The sequence below is a fragment of the Mobula hypostoma genome, chromosome 19, assembly GCF_963921235.1.
Source record: "Mobula hypostoma chromosome 19, sMobHyp1.1, whole genome shotgun sequence".
In the NCBI taxonomy this organism is placed as follows: Eukaryota; Metazoa; Chordata; class Chondrichthyes; order Myliobatiformes; family Myliobatidae; genus Mobula; species Mobula hypostoma.
In genome coordinates, this window is record NC_086115.1 from 15,592,309 (window position 1) to 15,611,861 (window position 19,553).

The 19,553-nt window shown below is 46.6% G+C and overlaps 1 protein-coding gene across 5 annotated transcripts in view; it reads right to left on the bottom strand.

Moving 5' to 3' along the window:
* LOC134358851 (LIM domain-binding protein 1) overlaps positions 1 to 19,553 on the bottom strand; it is a 111,562-nt gene that overhangs the window by 15,556 nt on the left and 76,453 nt on the right. For all 5 annotated transcript variants that reach the window (XM_063071415.1, XM_063071413.1, XM_063071414.1 and 2 more), the window contains exons 2-7: positions 19,186 to 19,288; positions 11,144 to 11,188; positions 9,705 to 9,780; positions 8,461 to 8,563; positions 3,780 to 3,952; positions 2,081 to 2,203 (exon numbers count right to left, since the gene is read on the bottom strand). In XM_063071415.1, coding sequence (XP_062927485.1) covers positions 2,081 to 2,203; positions 3,780 to 3,952; positions 8,461 to 8,563; positions 9,705 to 9,780; positions 11,144 to 11,188; positions 19,186 to 19,288 — 623 coding nt within the window. The remainder of the gene's footprint in view (positions 1 to 2,080; positions 2,204 to 3,779; positions 3,953 to 8,460; positions 8,564 to 9,704; positions 9,781 to 11,143; positions 11,189 to 19,185; positions 19,289 to 19,553) is intronic.

Here is a 19,553-nt window from a genome sequence, read left to right on the forward strand (position 1 = left end):
ATAAAGGGGGCCTTTTCTGGCAGGCTGCTGGTGATTGGTGCTCGTCCAAAGGAGTTGCAGTTGGGTCCACTGTTTTTCATATTAGATTTCACTTCGAGAGGACTAGAATATAAAAGAATACAAAACTGAGCTTTTGCCAAAGCATTGGTCTGACTACATTAGGAGTATAATGGGCAGGTTTGTCCCCACATCTAAGAAAGAAGGTGCTGACATTAGAGAGGAGGTTTCTAAGAATGATCCTAAGAACGAAAGAGATAACCTATGTGGAATGTTTGATGGCTCTGGACCTATATTTGCTGGGCTTTGGGAGAATGAGGAGGGATCACATTGAAATCTACAGAATATTCAAGGGGCTAGACAGAATGGACCTGGAGAGAGTGTTTCCTACAGTGGGAACGTTTCAAACCAGAGGGCACAGCTCAGAATAGGACATTCCTTCAGAACAGAGATGGTGTTGAGAAAAAAAAGTAAATCAGCTGTGATAAAATAGCAGGACAAATGATGGGCCAAATGGGCTAATTCTGTTCCTATACTATATGGTCTTATAGCTCAGATCCCAAATGCTTCTCTGTCCTGTCACTTTCAATGAAGTATCCATGATAGGTCTCTCTGTACTCACAGCCTTTACAATTGCCCCCTCTGCTTTACATTGTTGTTACTGCACAATATGACTTTTCACATACTCGGCAGTAAATTTCATCTACTGCCTTCCCTGCTCCGTTTGTAACTCCTCGTTCCTCACTCCTGTCCTCCTCACAGTTTACCCCACCTCTGCATTCTACGTGATGGGACAATAAACATCCTCGCCTAAGCGGTGCCCGTCCCAGAGCAACAAAGAAATTGCAGAAGGCAAAAAAAAAATTCTCTAATGTTCATTAGTTCTTTGATATTTTGTAATATTTTCTATGAAGAGAGTTAATGTTTCAGACCAGTGACCTTCCATAAGGGTGACACAGTATCTTTGGAGCGTCAGTGATCGGGATTCAATTCTGCCGCTGTTTGTAAGTTTGTACATTCTTCCAGTAACCGTGTGGGTTTCCACTGGGTGCTCCAGTTTCCTCCCACATTCCAGATGTACTGGTTAGGGTTAATAAGTTGTGGGGATGCCAATGTGGCATCAGAAGTGTGGTGCACCACCTCAGACTGTTTGATTGTTGATGCAAACAACATTTCACTAACAGGAGAAAAACTGCAGATGCTGGAAATCCAAGCAACACACACACACAAAGTGCTGGAGGAACTCAGAGGGCCAGGCAGCAGCATCAATGAAAAAGACCCTTCAGTAGGACTGGAGAGAAAAAAAAGATGGGGAGTCAGATTTAGAAAGTGGGAGGAGGGGAGGAAGAAACACAAGGTTACAGGTGAAATGGAGGGGGGCGCTGGAGAGTAGGCATAAAGTAACATTGATTTTTAGAGCTTCTGGTAATACCCCGTCTCTATTCCCCACCATCTCTTCCCTCTCTCACCTCATCTCCTTGCCTGCCCGTCGCCTCCCTCTGGTGCTCCTGCCCCTTTTTCTTTCTTCCGTGGCCTTCTGTCCTCTCCTATTGGATTCCCCCTTCTCCAGCCTTTTATCTCTTTCACAAATCAACTTCCCAGCTCTTCACTTCACCCCTCCCCTCCCTGTTTCACCTATCACTTTGTGTTTCTTTCTTCACTCCACCACCTTCTAACTCTGACTCATCTTTTTTTCTCCAGTCCTGATGAAGGGTCTCGACCCAAAACGTCGACTGTTTACTCTTTTCCATAGATGCTGCCTGGCCTGCTGAGTTCCTCCAGCATTTTGCGGGTGTTGCTTGAACACATTTCACTGTATGCTTCGATGTACCTGCGACAACTAAAGCTAATCTTTACTCTACCCCGCACTCCACAGACACTGCCTGACCTGCCAAGTATTGCCCAGCATTTCCAGATCTCGGGCACCTGCAGCCATTTTGCTTTGGTGCCTCAGGTTAGGTGGACACAGTGACTGTGGTGGGTCTCAGGACGCTCTCTCCTGCCCAGGGGTCCGGTGTCAGGGTCAGGGTCAGTGTCACTGGGTACAAACCGCAGGCAGAGCAGGTCCCAGGGAAATACTCACGTTCATGGCGAGGATGCTGCGTGGGATCAGCTCACGGTGCTGCCGGATGTTAAAATGCCAGGTTTTAATCCTCATCATATCATCGAACATGAACTCCAGGTACAACCGTCCCTCCACACACACCTATAACATTGAGCACACCATGAACAGCAGTCCAACAGCCCCAGCTGCAACATGACTGAACATCTCCACCCCTGCTTAACATGAAACACAGTACAACTGAGCATCTCCACCTCTGTTTAACATGGAATACAATACAAATTTAACATTCCTGTGGTTTTATTCTCATGAGCTGGGCACCACAGAGTCCAGGAGATTAAACATCGTCTGATAATAAGGCGGTTAGGTGAAAGGTTCCAGATCTCTGACTGGTGTTCCACATGAGGAGACATCTTCAATTAGACATCACTCCTAGGGAGCCGTCTGAAGTTCCCCACTGTTACTGCAGAAAGGCAGGGAACTCTCTGAGGGGAGCAACAACGCGAATTATCAAAGCCAAAGATTCTCAGACATGGGAGAGGGAGCTGGCCATTCAAGCTTCTCAAAGCTGCTCTACCATTCCATAAGCTTGTTGCTGACTTGATTTTGAAGTTAGCCCCATCTCTCGATCTGTTCTTGACTTCGGGTGCAGTCTCCCCTCTTCCCCAAATCCTCGACTCCACTTCAGATCAAACCTTGGCCATCTCCTCTTTGAATATATTCTTTGAATTCCCACTCCAGCTCTCTGAGATAAGAGCACTAACCCCATTAGAAATTTCATCTCCTCTGCACCCTAAATTCCATGCACTCATTCAAGATCACAACCCTCGTTCCAGTTTCCTTCCTTAAGGAGAAATGAGCTCTCTGCACCCACCTCAACCCCCCGAGACTCCAATGTCCATCTGCCTCATTCCTCAAAACCTGCAGTGAGGGCAGGTAAGGTCTTTCCTTCTTTCCAAGAATCAGTCCAGTGAACCTTTCCTCAGGCAGACATGGATCTTTGAGAATAGACAGGGCACAGAGTTCCCCAAGTTTACAATAAATAACGGCCATAAATACTGTCACGTCTACTCCATCACGGCTGATTTATTATCCCTCTCAACCCCATTCACCTGCCTTCTTCCTGTAACCTTTGACGGCTTATATTAATCAATAAATGTACTAAATGACATCCTCCACAGCCATTTATGGCAATGAATTCTACAAAATCATCACCCTCTGGCTAAACAAATTCCACCTGATCTCTATTCAAAAGGGATGTCCTTACATTCTGAGGCTGTGCCCTCTGCTACTAGACTTCCCCACTATAGGAAACATCCTCCCCATGTCCACTTTATCTTGGCCTTTCGACATTCGACAGGTTTCAATGGGATCCACTCTCACTCTCCTAAATTGCCAAGAGTACAGGCCCAGAACCTTCAATCATTCCTCATATAACCTTTTTATTCCTGGAATCATTCCTGTCCACCTCCTCTGAGCCTTCTCCAATGTCACCACATCCTTTCTTAGAAGGACGTTTTAGATTTAGAGATCATCATCTTTGTTCTGAAGGGACGTCTTTCTATTCTGAAGCTGTGCCTTCTGATCCTAGACTCTCCCAGTATTGGAAACATCCTGTCCACATCCGTTCAATCAGGCCACTGAAGGTCAATGAGCAAGTCCAGGCTGGCACTCCCTCTGCCAGTGGCTGCCATTCTGTTGCTGTGGTGACAGGCCTTACCTTGGTGAACATGGGTTTGCCATGCTGAGTCACCATCGTGCACTGATCACAGTCCAATGACACAAAGTTATTGTGGAACGACTCCTTTGGGTGTTTGAGCACGTAGTAAAGGTCGGTAGCCCCGCCCTCGAAGATACTGCGGAAATAGCGGGGGATCAATGTCCGGCCAATGGCTGCAGGGAAAGAGTGTGAAAGAGACGACAGGTTATCGGGGGTTAACGAACCAATTCCCTCTGCGACCAAGTGCTCAATGGGACTGGGCTCCCCCCAGTCGCTGCCCAGGTTAGCGTTTGGGAAGGTAAATATTGCAAGATTCACTGGGGAAGAATTTCTAATGCACTTTTCACGTCCTTGGGGCATCTCAGAACATTTTGCTGACAACACCGTGCTGGAAATCATAAGCACGAGAAATCATTCCACTTGGGGATCGACATCTGAAGGGGGGTCAGCCCAAAATGTTAAACAAGAGAAAAATCTGCAGCTGCTGGCTCAAGATGTTAACCGTTTATTCATTTCCACAGATGCTGCCTGACCTGCTGAGTTCCTCCAGCATTGTGTGTGTGTGCCTCATACTCTGTCTGGGTAGCCTCGAATGTGACAGCATGAACATCGATTTCTCTAACTTCTGTAAACATCTGTACCCCTCTCCTTTTCCATTCCTCATTCTGGCTCTCCTCTCTCCTCACCTCCCTCTGGTTCCCCGTCTCCTTCCCTTTCTCTCACGTTCCACTCTCCTCTCCGATCAGATTTCTGTTTTTTCAGCTCTTTACCCCTGTCACTTCTCAGCTTCCTACTTCGTCCCCCCGTTCCCACCTGGTCTCAACTTTCATCTGCCAGTTTGTACTCCTCCACCTCCCCTACCCTCCTATTCTGGCATCTTCTCCTCCAGCTCCCCTACCCTCCTATTCTGGCATCTTCTCCTCCAGCTCCCCTACCTTCCTATTCTGGCATCTTCTCCTCCAGCTCCCCTACCTTCCTATTCTGGCATCTTCTCCTCCACCTCCCCTACCCTCCTATTCTGGCATCTTCTCCTCCAGCTCCCCTACCCTCCTATTCTGGCATCTTCTCCTCCAGCTCCCCTACCCTCCTATTCTGGCATCTTCTCCTCCAGCTCCGCTACCCTCCTATTCTGGCATCTTCTCCTCCAGCTCCCCTACCCTCCTATTCTGGCATTTTCTCCCTTCCTTTCCAGTCCTGATGAAGGGTCCCTGATGAAACGTTGACTGTTTATTCCCCTCCATAGATGCTGTCTGACCTGTGGAGTTCCTCCAGCATTTTGTGCGTGTCACCCCGTACTGGGGTTTCAATGTCATGATGCGAGGAATGTGGCAGCTACACCTGTGCTAGTGTTCCCACGTAGTACTGGCCAATATTCACCTGCACTGGATGGGGAGGGATAAATACTGATCGGGGCCTGTGGGAAACTCTCCACTGCTGCTTCAGAATAGTCTCCCGATGTCAGTAACACCCATCCAAGAGGGCAGAAGCAGCCCCTGTTTGAAAGCTGGCAGCCCTGCCTCAGTAATATTGCGTTGATGCCTCTGAGTGGGGTTTGAACCCACGGCCCGCTGGGCAAGGGTGCAGTCTGAGCTGTGGGTAGGACCTAACCCCCACCACCCCCCCACGTCCCACCTCAAGATCCACACACGTTTCCTCCCTCCCTCTGGAATGACGGGATGGAGACCAGGAATCCAGAAATAAAACTCTCTGGGTGGTTTTGTTTCAATCGATCAGTGAAAGTCAGCACTGCTGGCAGGCAGCCCCTTCCCTAGGACACAAGACACATGGACTGTGCCTGCCCTGAATTACTCTCAGGACCTGCTATCCCCACGTCTATCCAGAATGGGGTGGAATGGGGCATAATTTTAAGGCAATGGGAGGAAAGTATGGGGGGGGGTTGGAATGCCAAAGGCAAGTTCTTTACACAGCGGGTGGTGGGTGAGTGGAACACCCTGCCGGGGTGGTGGTACGGGGAGATACATCAGGGGCATTTAAGAGACCCTGAGATAGGCAAATGGGTGATAGAAAAGTGGAGGGGCTAGAACATCGTAGGCCTAAGGGCCTGTACTGTGCTGTAGTGTTCCTCCTTCTACGACTGAATGGAATGGCTCCACCTCAAACCCAGCCCATGACATCTGACAGCTTGCTCCTGGTCGAAGGACCTTCACCGATCTGTGGAAGCCTCTGATAGTGATAACCAATTGGTTCAGACAAATGTAGGTCCCTTACAGTCAGAAACAGGTGAATTGATCATGGTGAACAAGGACATGGCAGACCAATTGAATAACTACTTTGGTTCTGACTTCACTAAGGAGGACATAAATAATCTTCCGGAAATAGTAGGGGACCGAGGGTCTGGTGAGGTGGAGGAACTGAGGGAAATGCATGTTGGTAGGGAAGTGGTGTTAGGTAAATTGAAGGGATTGAAGGCAGATAAATCCCCAGGGCCAGATGGTCTGCATCCCAGAGTGCTTAAGGAAGTAGCACAAGAAATAGTGGCTGCATTAGTGATAATTTTTCAAAACTCTTCAGATTCTGGACTAGTTCCTGAGGATTGGAGGATGGCTAATGTAACCCCGCTTTTTAAAAAAGAGGGAGAGAGAAACCGGGGAATTATAGACCGGTTAGCCTAACATCAGTGGTGGGGAAAATGCTAGAGTCAGTTATCAAAGATGTGATAACAGCACATTTGGAAAGCGGTGAAATCATCGGACAAAGTCAGCATGGATTTGTGAAAGGAAAATCATGTCTGACCAATCTCATGGAATTTTTTGAGGATGTAACTAGTAGACTGGATAGGGGAGAACCAGTGGATGTGGTATATTTGGATCTTCAAAAGGCTTTTCACAAGGTCCCACACAGGAGATTAGTGTGCAAACTTAAAACACATGGTATTGGGGATACGGTATTGATGTGGATAGAGAATTGGTTGGCAGACAGGAAGCAAAGAGTGGGAATAAACAGGACCTTTTCAGAATGGCAGGCAGTGACGAGTGGGGTACCGCAAGGCTCAGTGCTGGGACCCCAGTTGTTTACAATATATATTAATGACTTAGACGAGGGAATTAAATGCAGCATCTCCAAGTTTGCGGATGATACAAAGCTGGGCGGCAGTGTTAGCTGTGAGGAGGATGCTAAGAGGATGCAGGGTGACTTGAATAGGTTAGGTGAGTGGACAAATTCACGGCCAATGCAATTTAATGTGGATAAATGTGAGGTTATCCACTTTGGTGGCAAGAACAGGAAAACAGATTATTATCTGAATGGTGGCCGATTAGGAATAGGGGAGGTACAACGAGACCTGGGTGTCATTGTACACCAGTCATTGAAAGTGGGCATGCAGGTACAGCAGGCAGTGAAAAAGGCGAATGGTATGCTGGCATTCATAGCAAGAGGATTCGAGTACAGGAGCCAGGGAGGTACTACTGCAGTTGTACAAGGCCTTGGTGAGACCACACCTGGAGTATTGTGTGCAGTTTTGGTCCCCTAATCTGAGGAAAGACATTCTTGCCATAGAGGGAGTACCAAGAAGGTTTACCAGATTGATTCCTGGGATGGCAGGACTTTCATATGATGAAAGACTGGATCAGCTAGGTTTATACTCTCTGGAATTCAGAAGATTGAGGGGGGATCTTATTGAAACGTATAAAATTCTAAAGGGATTGGACAGGCTAGATGCAGGAAGATTGGTCCAGATGTTGGGGAAGTCTAGAACAAGGGGTCACAGTTTGAGGATAAAGGGGAAGCCTTTTAGGATCGAGATGAGGAAAAACTTCTTCACACAGAGAGTGGTGAATCCGTGGAATTCTCTGCCACAGGAAACAGTTAAGGCCAGTTTATTGGCTATATTTAAGAGGGAGTTAGATTTGGCCCTTGTGGCTAAAGGGATCGGGGGTATGGAGGGAAGGCAGGTACAGAGTTGGATGATCAGCTATGATCATACTGAATGGTGGTGCAGGCTCGAAGGGCCAAATGGCCTATTCCTGCACCTATTTTCTATGTTTCTAAATAAATTCCAATCATTTGAGTAGAAGATATATAAAAATAAAAGAAAAAAATAAATTTAATCAAAAACATCCTAAAAACCAAAATATAATAATCATCACTTTGTTACTATAAATAAACGTGAACAGGTCCTTTAGCTCACAACACCTGTGCCAAACATTTATCTCTTACTTTTATTTGTTTTGAGACAGCATGGTAAGAGGCCCTTCTGGTCCAATGAGCCTGCATTACCTAATTAACCTACTGACCCGTCTTTGAAATCTGGGAGGAAATGGAGGAAACCTGCGCAGTCACGTACAGACTGTTTATGGATAGCAGAGGAACTGAGTCCAGGTCGCTGGTGCTATAAATAGCGTTACGCTAATGGATACGCTACCATGTTGTCCCAATGTGATACCAATTAAATTAATCTCATGGACATGATCCGTCTCTCTCCATATACCGTCTCTAACAGCCTCAAACAGCTCTGTCGTATCCGCCTTTACCACCACCCTGGCAGCCTGCCTCTCTGTCGGGCACCCACCTCTCTGTGAAAGAAACTTGCCTCACACATCTCCTTTGAACTTTGCCCCTCTCACCTTGAATGCACTCCCTCTAATAACACACACTGCTACCCTGGGAGGAAGAATCTGCAAGATGAGACGAAGGGAGACACCGGAATGAGAGAGCAACTCACTGTAACGCTTCGGGCCGTCTTCCAGACAGAAGGTAATGGTTAACATGGCATCGTCTTCGAAGAACTCTGTGGTGAAGGCATCCCACCAAAGATTGTCGCACTCCTGGGGAGACAGACGCTCAGTTTCAGGCAGAGTCTGAGGGTGTGGGCACGGGAGAAATAAAAATACAAGTGGCAAGAGGAGGAAAGGGCAAAGATTGGGAGAGCATCCAGGGGAGATGAAGAAGATCCAGATAGAGGCATGGAGCAATGAAGCACCGATACAACCCCTTCAGCCCAACCAAGCGTCCACCAAGCTAGTCCCAATTTCCCGCACTCAATCTACATCCCTCCAAACACCATCCTTCCATATACCTATCCAACTGCTTCCTAAATGATACTATTGTACTTGCCTCAACCACTTCCTCTGGCAGCTTGTTGTGTGTACTCACCACCCTCTGTGTGAAAAATTGGCCCCTTAGGTCATTTCCCCCTCGCCATAAACCAGGGGTTCCCAAACCTTTTCTATGCCATGGATTCTTACCATTAACCGAGGGGTCCGTGGACCCCGTGTTGGTAACACCTGCCCTGAACCCATGTCCCTTAGATTTGGACCCCCCTACCCTGGGGGAAAAGACTATTACCATCCACCTTGTCTATGCCTCTCAAAAATGTAAACACTTCTGCAACGTCACCTCTCATTCTCCTATGTTGCAAGGAATGATGACCGAGAGTGGTCAAACTCTCCCCAATACTTATGCCCTCTAGCACCAGCAACATCCTCAAATCTTCTCTGCACTCTCTCCAGTTTAACTGTGTCTTTCCTACCACAGGATAACAAACTGTTCACAATACTCCAAGAGCTGCCTCACCGACTACATACACGGCTGAAACATAACGTTCCAACTCCTATACTCAGTGACGAAGGCCAATATGCTAAACGCCTTTTTCACTACTCTGTCTACAGGTGGCTCAGCTTTCTATGAACTATGCACTGTACTCCCAAGTCCCTCTGTTCCATTACACTCCCTAGCGCTCTACCATTCATTGTGCAAGTCTTTCCAAAATGTATCACCTCACACTTATCTGCATTAATATCTATTTGCCACTGATCGATCCCCTGTAATCTACGATGATGTTCACCCTCTCCAACACGTCCTCATTTCGTTTCATCCACAAATACAAGGAGGAAAACAAGATGGAGTGAGTGAGGGGGAAGGAGAGTTAATGATCAGACGAGAAGAAACACAGACTGGCTGTATTACCTCTGCCCAGTTCTGTAATCGTTTGTTGAGCTCGAATATCCTGTAGTCAGTCTGGTTCATGTAGGGTGTGTGTCTCCTGTAACAGAACACAGCATAGGCATCACCTCCAGCCTCACACCATGAGTTAGCTTTACCGTTGTTGGCGAGGTTCATTCTCCCTCACTACCATGCCGACCAGCGGGCACCCCCAGAAACAGCTTCCCAGGTGAACCGTTACTCTGGAGGCTGCTTCTGTTCTGTTGCTGATCAAAACCAGTGAGAGGACACAGGTTTTGCATACACGCAGACAGAAGTGGAAGCGGCAGCTTGCTGGGAGATTCAGAGTACCCAACCTGAACACGAGCCGCCCATGGATCCCCATCCTCGACCTCTGCACCATCGTAGGTCAACTACAGACAGGGAACTGTGCCGGGACACCACAGCAGCTCTGTGCCTTACTGCTTTTGTTGATAGGTTTTTAAGTACTTTTGTCTTCTTTGTTTTTAAATGGTTTGTAATTTTAATTATTTACATGTTTGTTAATAGTTTTCACAAGACTGAATATTCCACTCATTCAGAATTATTTAAAGCAGCCCATAGATTTGACAGAAACTGTGGTGATGGAGAGAGACATACCCCGGTGAGGCCGGACGATGGAGAGGGGGGAGACTTTCCCACATGGAAGGGGGACATTGAAGAGAGGAGATTTTATCAAGTTTGGGACTGCAATGTGAAGAATTTGGTGTGTGTGTGTGCAGATGTGTGGTGGGGGAGAGAGACTTACTCTGATGTAGGATGGGATAGGGACCGGGGGTGGTGGGTGCAGGGAAGACTTTTCCTGCTGTGGGACATGTGGAGGGTATATTTCCCCAGTGAGAGATGGGACAGAGTAGATTTCCCCAGTGAGTGAGGTCCCCAATGTGGGATGGGGATGGTCACGAACAAAGGATCAGAACTTTAAAGGAAGGGCCAGGCCTTCCGGGGTCACAGCTTTACGGAGGGAACCACATTCTCTATCACTGGATGAATGATGAGTGGTTCATAGTTCAGCCTTGGCTTCACCCAACCAGTCTCGTCCTCGTCGCCAGCAGTTCACTGGTGTCGCTGCATCGTGGACAGCCGACAGAGGCAGCGCAGCGTTAAAGGCAGCAACTCGCAAAGGAATGAATGCGCTAGGGCGCAACGTGTGGGCAAGCGATCCTACGGGATGCAAGGAGGTCTTACTGATTCCCTGCGCAGTACGGGGGGATGTTATTTGCTCAGTGGAACTCTCTCCCAAAAGCCAAGGGCACTGGAACCATTCCAAGTCGAGGTGAATCATAACAGCCCAGGTCCCCACAGCCTGGGTATGGACAATAGAAATGGAGCGGGCCCAGGCTTTGCTTGATCACTTTGCACCACACGAGTGTCGCTACGTGTTTGAGCTCAGTACCATAACACATACAACATCAGGCACTTACCCTATACCAGGCTCCAGGTACGTTGGAGGGTACATTGGTGTTGGACTAGGAGGAGGAAAACAAAAGAGAACATTTTAAAACTCAGCACCATTCACTTCCCCCTTAAATAAATAAACAAACATCATTTATTGATTTGTCTTTAATTTCCTAGATTGTTCAATTCTTTCACTGACATCACGGAGCTGTACAGCACTACGACACAAAAACAGCCTTTCAACCCATCTAATCCATGCTGACCTGATTTTCTACTTGCACCTGGACCATAACTCTCCAAACCCCTCTCATCTATGTACCTATCCAAATTTATCTCAGGAGAGTCTTGGAGCACTATGGTACAGAAACAGGCCCTTCAGTACATCTCGTCCATGCTGAACTATTATTCTGACTAGACCCATTGACCTACGACTGGACCATCGATCCTAAATGTGGACAATTCCTTTCCCCCTACAGATGCTGACTGACCCTCTGAGTTCTTCCAGCAGATCATGTCTTGCTCCAGATTCCAGCACCTGTACTACCACAATCTCACAAAAGGAAATCACCCAATCTGGAATATGAGAGACAGAAAGGGGTGAGACACGGACCAGGGGTGTGTCAGACATTCCAAGGAGCGGCACTTCATCACCCAGCCAGATGGTGGAGCCTCGGCGCACATTTTGGAGCTGCAGTATCTCAGGTCGCCAGCTGGGGGCATCACTCTGCTGCTGGAGCGCCATCACGTGGCCCATGGTAATACTCCAACACATTGCAGCGCCGCCACCTGGCCCCTTGTGGCATTACAGCTCCCTGTGATGTCCGTCTTTCCAGAGCGGCTCTAGGAGATACAGCGGTGCGAGAAAGTTTGTGAACCTTGCAGAATTTTCTCTATTTCTGCATAAATATGACCAAAAATGTGATCAGATCTTCACACGTCCTGAAACTAGATAAAGAGAACCAAATTAAATAACACAAAAAACATCATACTTGTTCACTTATTGAGAAAAATGATCCAATATTACATGCATTTTTTGGAAGGAGTATGTGACCCTCTGGGGTAATGCCTTCTACAAAAGCTATTTGGAGTCAGGTGTTCCAATCAATGAGATGAGATTGGAGGTGTGGGTTGTCGAAGTGCCCTGCCCTATAAAAATGACACACACGGTCAGGTTACTGACAAAACCTGCTCTTCACAAGAAAGATCTCTTTATGTGCACCATGCCTTGATCAAAATAACGTTCAGAGGGCCCTAGCAGAAGAATTGTAGAGATGCATGAAGCTGGAAAAGGCTACAAAAGCATTTCTAAAGACCTGAGTATTCATCAGTCCACAGTAAAAGAAACTGTCTACAAATGGAGGAAACTCAGTACTGTTGCTACTCTCCCTCGGAGCGGACATCCTGAAAAGATCACACCAAGAGCAACAACGTGCAAGTGAAAAAAGGGCAACAGCAAAAGACCTGCAGAAATCTCTAGAACTTGCTAAAGTCTCTGTTCACGTGCCTACTGTAAGAAAAACAACGAACAAGAATGGTGTTCATGGAAGGACACCACGGAGGAAACCACTGCTCTTCTAACAAACATTGCTATATGTCTCAAGTTTGCAAAAGACCACCTGGATGCTCTACGTTGCTTCTGGGACAACATTCTGTGGACAAATGAGACAAAGGTTGAACTTTCTGCCAGAAATGCACATTGTTATGTTTGGAGGGAAAAGGGCACTGCATACCAACACCAAAACCTCATCGCAACTGTGAAGCGTGGTGGAAGGAGCATCATTGTCTGGAGCTGCTTTGCTGCCTCAGGGCCTGGACAACTTGCAATCGTTGAGGGAACAATAAACTCAAATTGCATCAAGACATATTACAGGAGAATGTCAGGAAGCAGTTCATCACCTGAAGCACAATAAAAGTTGAATAATGCAACAAGACAATGATCTGAAAAGAAGAAAATCTGTGATTTGGAATGGCCGAGTCAAAGTCCTGACCTTAATCCTATAGAAATGTTGTGGAAGGAGCTGAAGCAAGCAGCTCTTATCAAGGAAGCCCACCAATATCCCAGAGTTGAAGCCGTTTTGTGAGTAGGAATTGCCTAAAGTTCCTCCAAGCCGATGTGCAGGATTGACCAACAGTAACTGGAAATGTTTGGTTGAAGTTATTGCCATACAAGGGGGTCACACCAGTTACTGAAAGCAAAGGCTCACATAGTTTTTCCAATAAAGACATGTAATATTGGATCATTTTTCTCAATACATGACCAAGTATAATTTTTGTTATTTATTTAATTGAGATCTCCTTATCTAGTTTTAGGACTTATGTGAAGATTTGATCACATTTTAAGTCATACTTATGCAGAAATAGAGAAAATTCTACAGGGTTCACACACTTTCCAGCACGACTGTATCTTCAGAGCACTGGGCTAGAGAGATTAAGGACTGCATTTGTACCAGCTGAGCAATTACTGTCAGCAAACTGCTCCATATCCAAGGTGGCTTTCAGCTAGCTTCCCAGTCCACAGCTAGGCTGAGAAGTCCCCCGATCCTAACCTGCTATCAATCATATCAACCTTCCCCAGGTCTTAACCAGCTGTCAATCACTGACCCGCCCAGGCTGGCAATCACACCCATCTGTCTCAGCTTTAGCCAGCTGTCAATCACAGCTACCCATCCCTGCTTATCAATCACATTGACCTGTCCCAGGCTGTCAATCACTGACCCATCTCAGGACCTAACCAACTGCCACTCACCCTGCCTTTCCCGGGTCTTGAATGACATTGAGGAGAAAGACTGAACTGTTGGAAAACATGAAGGGGGTTAAAGAGGAGACAGGCACCATTAGAATTGAATAAATATATCCCAGTCTGTGAGGACAGGCAGGAAATGGAGCCGGCTCTTACCAAGGTTTTCTACTGGACACGGGCCTGATGATGAAAGAACTGGCAAGTTATTAATGGGGTCATTTTTGTTTATTTGCTCATGGGACATCACTGGCATTTATTGTCCATCCCTGACGGCCTTGAATGAGGAGGATGTTACAAGTCAGGAGGAAGAGGAAAGAAATTCTTCAGCGAGACTTCAGAGAACTCGGAAGAAGGCTGAGAAGCAGGACCTCCAGGGTGGTTATCTCCAGTCTGCTTCCAGTTCCTTGTGCTGGTGAGGGCAGGAACTAGGAGATCTGAATGTGTGGCTGAGGAGCTGGTGCGGGGAGCAGGGATTTAGATCCTTGGACCACTGGGATCTGTTTTGGGGGTAAGGATGAATTGTACAGGAGGGACGGGTTGCATTTTAACAGGCAGGGGACCAGCATTCTGGCAGGCAGGTTTACCACTGCTACACGGGTGTGTTTAAACTAAGTAGTGGGGTGGAGGGGATGAACTGGAAATATAAGAATGGAGTTAAAGGGAATGACAGAATAAGAGAAGTTAAGAAAGACAGTAGAATTAACGGGGCAGAAAGCTCAGGAAGGGATCGGAGAGTATGGCCAAGTGCAATAGGAATCGATGTGTAAGATGAGGGGAGTAAAAGTATTGTATATGAATGCACGGAGTATAAGAAATAAAGTGGATGAGCTTGAAGCTCAGTTGGAAACTGGCAAGTATGATGTTGTGGGAATAACAGAGACATGGCTGCAAGAGGACCAGGGCTGGGAAATGAATATTCAGGGATATACATCCTATCGAAAGGACAGACAGGTTGGCAGAGGGGGTGGGGTGGCTCTGTTGGTGAGGAATGAAATTCAGTCACTTGCGAGGGGGACATAGAATCAGGAGATGTAGAGTCAGTATGGATAGAACTGAGAAACTGTAAGGGCAAAAAGACCCTGATGGGAGTTATCTACAGGCCCCCAAACAGTAGCCTGGATATAGGGTGCAAGTTAAATCAAGAGTTAAAATTGGCATGTCACAAAGGTAATTCTACGGTTGTTATGGGGGATTTTAACATGCAGGTAGACTGGGAAAATCAGGTTGGTACTGGACCCCAAGAAAGGGAGTTTGTGGAATGCCTCAGAGATGAATTCTTAGAGCAGTTTGTATTAGAGCCTTCCAGGGAGAAGGCAATTCTGGATTTAGTGTTGTGTAATGAGCCACATTTGATAAGGGAACTGGAGGTAAAGGAGCCATTAGGAGGTAGTGACCATAATATAATAAGTTTTAATCTACAATTTGAGAGGGAGAAGGGAAAATCAGAAGTGTCAGTATTACGGTTGAACAAAGGGGACTATGGACTCATGAGGGAGCAGCTGGCCAAAGTTGACTGGAAAGATACCCCAGCAGAGATGACAGTGGAACAACAATGGCAGGTATTTCTGGGAATAATGCAGAAGGTGCAGGATCAGTTCATTCCAAAGAGGAAGAAAGATTCTAAGGGGAGTAAGGGGTGACCGTGGATGACAAGGGAAGATAAGGACAGTACAAAAATAAGAGAGGAAGTAAAAGATGTCAATAAAATTGAGAGAGTACAGAGAAGGTTTACTAAAATGTTGCCTGGGTTTCATCTCCTAAGTTACAGAGAAAGGTTGAACAAGTTGGGTCTTTATTCTTTGGAGCGTAGAAGGTTGAGGGGGGACTTGATAGAGGTGTTTAAAATTATGAGGCGGATTGATAGAGTTGACGTGGTTAGACTTTTTCCATTGAGAGTGGGAGAGATTCAAACAAGAGGACATGGGTTGAGAGTTAAAGGGCAAAAGTTTAGGGGTAACATGAGGGGGAACTTTACTCAGAGAGTGGTGGCTGTGTGGAACGAGCTTCCAGCAGAAGTGGTTGAGGCAGGTTCGATGTTGTCATTTAAAGTTAAATTGGATAGATATATGGACAGGAAAGGAATGGAGGGTTATGGGCTGAGTGCAGGTCGGTGGGACTAGGATAGGGTAAGAGTTCGGCACCGACTAGAAGGGCCGAGATGGCCTGTTTCCATGCTGTAATTGTTATATGGTTATATGGGGGGAAAAGATGAGGTACGAAGGTAAGCTAGCCAAGAATATAAAGGAGGATAGTAAAAGCTTCTTTAGGTATGTGAAGAGGAAAAAATTAGTTAAGATCAAAGTTGGGCCCTTGAAGACAGAAACGGGTGAAATTATTATGGGGAACAAGGAAATGGCAGACGAGCTGAACAGGTACTTTGGATCTGTCTTCACTAGGGAAGACACCAGATATAATAGTGGTCAGAGGACCTAGGGTAACGGAGGAACAGAAGGAAATTCGCATTAGGCAGAAAATGGCATTGGGTAGACTGATGGGAGTGAAGGCTGATAAATCCCCAGGGCCTGATGGTCTGCATCCCAGGGTACTTAAGGAGGTGGCTCTAGAAATCGTGGACGCATTGGTAATCATTTTCCAATGTTCTATAGATTCAGGATCAGTTCCTGCGGATTGGCGGGTAGCTAATGTTATCCACTTTTTAAGAAAGGAGGGAGAGAGAAAACAGGGAATTATAGACCAGTTAGTCTGACATCAGTGGTGGGGAAGATGCTGGAGTCATTAATAAAAGATGAAATAGCGGCATATTTGGATAGCAGTAGCAGGATAGGTCCGAGTCAGCATGGATTTACGAAGGGGAAATCGTGCTTGACTAATCTTCTGGAATTTTTTGAGGATGTAACTATGAAAATGGACATGGGAAAGCCAGTGGATGTAGTGTACCTGGACTTTCAGAAAGCCTTTGATAAGGTCTCACATAGATTAGTGGGCAAAATTAGAGCAAATGGTATTGGGGCTAGAGTATTGACATGGATAGAAAATTGGTTGGCAGACAGGAAACAAAGAGTAGGGATTAATGGGTCCTTTTCAGAATAGCAGGCAGTGACTAGTGGAGTACTGCAAGGCCTGGTACTGGGACCGCAGCTAGTTACAATATACATTAATGATTTAGATGAACGGATTAAAAGTAACATTAGCAAATTTGCAGATGACACAAAGCTGAGTGACAGATAGTGGAGTCAAGGGATACACGGAGAAGGCAAGAACAGGGTACTGATTGTGGATGATCAGCCATGATCACAGTGAAAGGCGGTACTGGCTCGAAGGGCTGAATGGCCTACTCCTGCATCTATTGTCTATTGTCACCCCACCAGTGGGATTGGAGTTACTGAGGCCAGACTGGGTGAGGTCAGTATAGTTCCTGCCCTGAAAGACATTCAGCACAGGGATGGCCCTCTGGCCCACAACGTGGGAATCAAACATGTTAAGAACATAAGAAATAGGAGCAGGAGTCGGCCATCTGGCCCACCAAGCCTGCTCTGCTATTCAAAAAGATCATGGCTGATCTGGCCATGGACTCATCTCCATCTACCTGCCTCTTCTCCATAACCCTTAATTCCCCTACTATGCAAAAATCTATCCAACCTTGTCTTAAATATATTTACTGAGGTAGACTCCACTGCCTCATTGGGCAGAGAATTCCACAGATAGTGATGATGCTGAAATTAATTCCCTTCTGCCTCCACATGACCGAAACTAGCCTATCTTCCACACACTCCATCTACACTTCTTGCTGCCTTAGTAACACAGCCAGCATAATCAAAGGTTCCTCTCACCCCAGACAGTCTCCCAGTCTCTCTTCTCCCCTCTCCCACCGGGCGGAAGATACAAAATGATGAGAGCACATAACACTAGGCTCAATGACAGCTTCTATCCCCTTGCTATCAGACTCGTGAATGGAGCTCTTGGACGACAAGATAGATTCTTGGCCTCACAATCTACCTCGTTATGATCTTGCACTTTATTATTTATCTGCATGCACTTTTTCAGTAGCGTTTTCACTTTATTCTGCATCGTTATTGGTTTACCTTGTCCTACTTCAGGTAATGATTTGACCCATATGAACAGCACACAAGACAGGCTTTTCCTCTCTATCTTGGTACATGAGACAATAATAAGCCAAATTCACATCCCTGCTTAACGGCCTGGTAAATACCACTTTTGTATCTGCTGCCACCACCACTCTTGCAGCCTGGCTACCCAGCACTTACTCGTTGTATAAAATAACCTTCCCTTATCAATCAAGTTTTAAACTTTTCCCCTCTCACCTTAAATGCACATCCTCTAATACCTTTCACTTCTACCCTGGAAAACAAGATGTTCTATCTGCAACTCTCAGAGTTTTATAAACTTCCATCAGGCCGTCACTCAGCCTCTGCGGCTCCAGAGAAAACGCTCCTTATAAATACACAGCCTCTAATCTAAACAGCATCCTGGTGAACCTCTTCAAAGCTGCCACATGCACTTGTAATGGGGGCAATCAGAATATTGCTTGGAGCCAGAACTAAGCTTTATACAGCTGCAATGTGAGTTTCTTTCTTTTCAACTCAGTGCTCCAACTAAGCACACCAAACACTTTCTTCACCACCCTCTCTACTTACATAGCAACTTTCAGGGAACTGTGGACTTGAACCCCAAGATCCCTCTGTACATCTGTGTTATGGGTCCTACCATTAACTGTATACTTCCCATTACTTTTGACCTCCAAATGTGCAACACCTCACACCTATCCAGACTAGACTGCATCTGCCATTTCTCCTCCCATGTCCGTAACAGATCTATATCCTTACTCTGCCCTCTACATTTCCACAGCTCCACCAATGACTGCGTGTCTGCAAACTTACTAACCCATTACAATTTTCACCCAATCCTATTCTATGTACATTTCACAAACAGCAAAGGTCTCAGTATGGACCTCTGCAGAATACCACTATACCACCGGTCACAGACATCCAGGCAAAACAACACCCTTCCGCCACTATCCACAGAACACAAGCCAACAGCCAACATTGAACACAAACTTCTGTGGTCACTGTCACTGTTACTTATTTAAATAATCTGAGGAAGAATTGCACTGCCCACTCCCCCAGTGAGGGTGTGGGGGTGTGAGATCATTCTGTGTGAGTGTGGGTGTGGGGGGGGTCACTATGTGTGTGGGGTGCTGTGCAGAAGTGGATTTGGTTTCACACAGCCTCTGCAGCAGGGTCTCTCGATGGGAACGGAGGTGTCTAACCCCAGGGGTAGCTCTTTTGCTGCTCACATCCACCACAGAACCGCCAAAACTGCGAGGGCTTTTCCGCTCAGCTCTCTTACCCGACATCGCGATCCAGCATACTGCCTGGGTGGTAGGGAGGGAACGCGTTGCCGTTGAGGGGTTCCTTCGGCGAGTACAGCTTGAACGACTTAGACGAGCACCCTGCCACGAGAGAAACAGACATAAGTAGAAAGCCCCAAACATGTGAACAGTTCCCAGCAGATCTCTCCACTCCTATTAAACAAAACATCCACTGTACACCCCTCACCACCTTGTGCTTAACGGGCATGGGGTCATCTCACCAGGACCTAATCACAAGGGCCAAACCTTGAAGAAAGAGCACCAAGCTACAGATCTGGAGGGTGTGCAGGAATGAAGGGCTCAAGGTGTCCACAAGCCTGGCCAAATTGGTAAAAATTATGAGGAG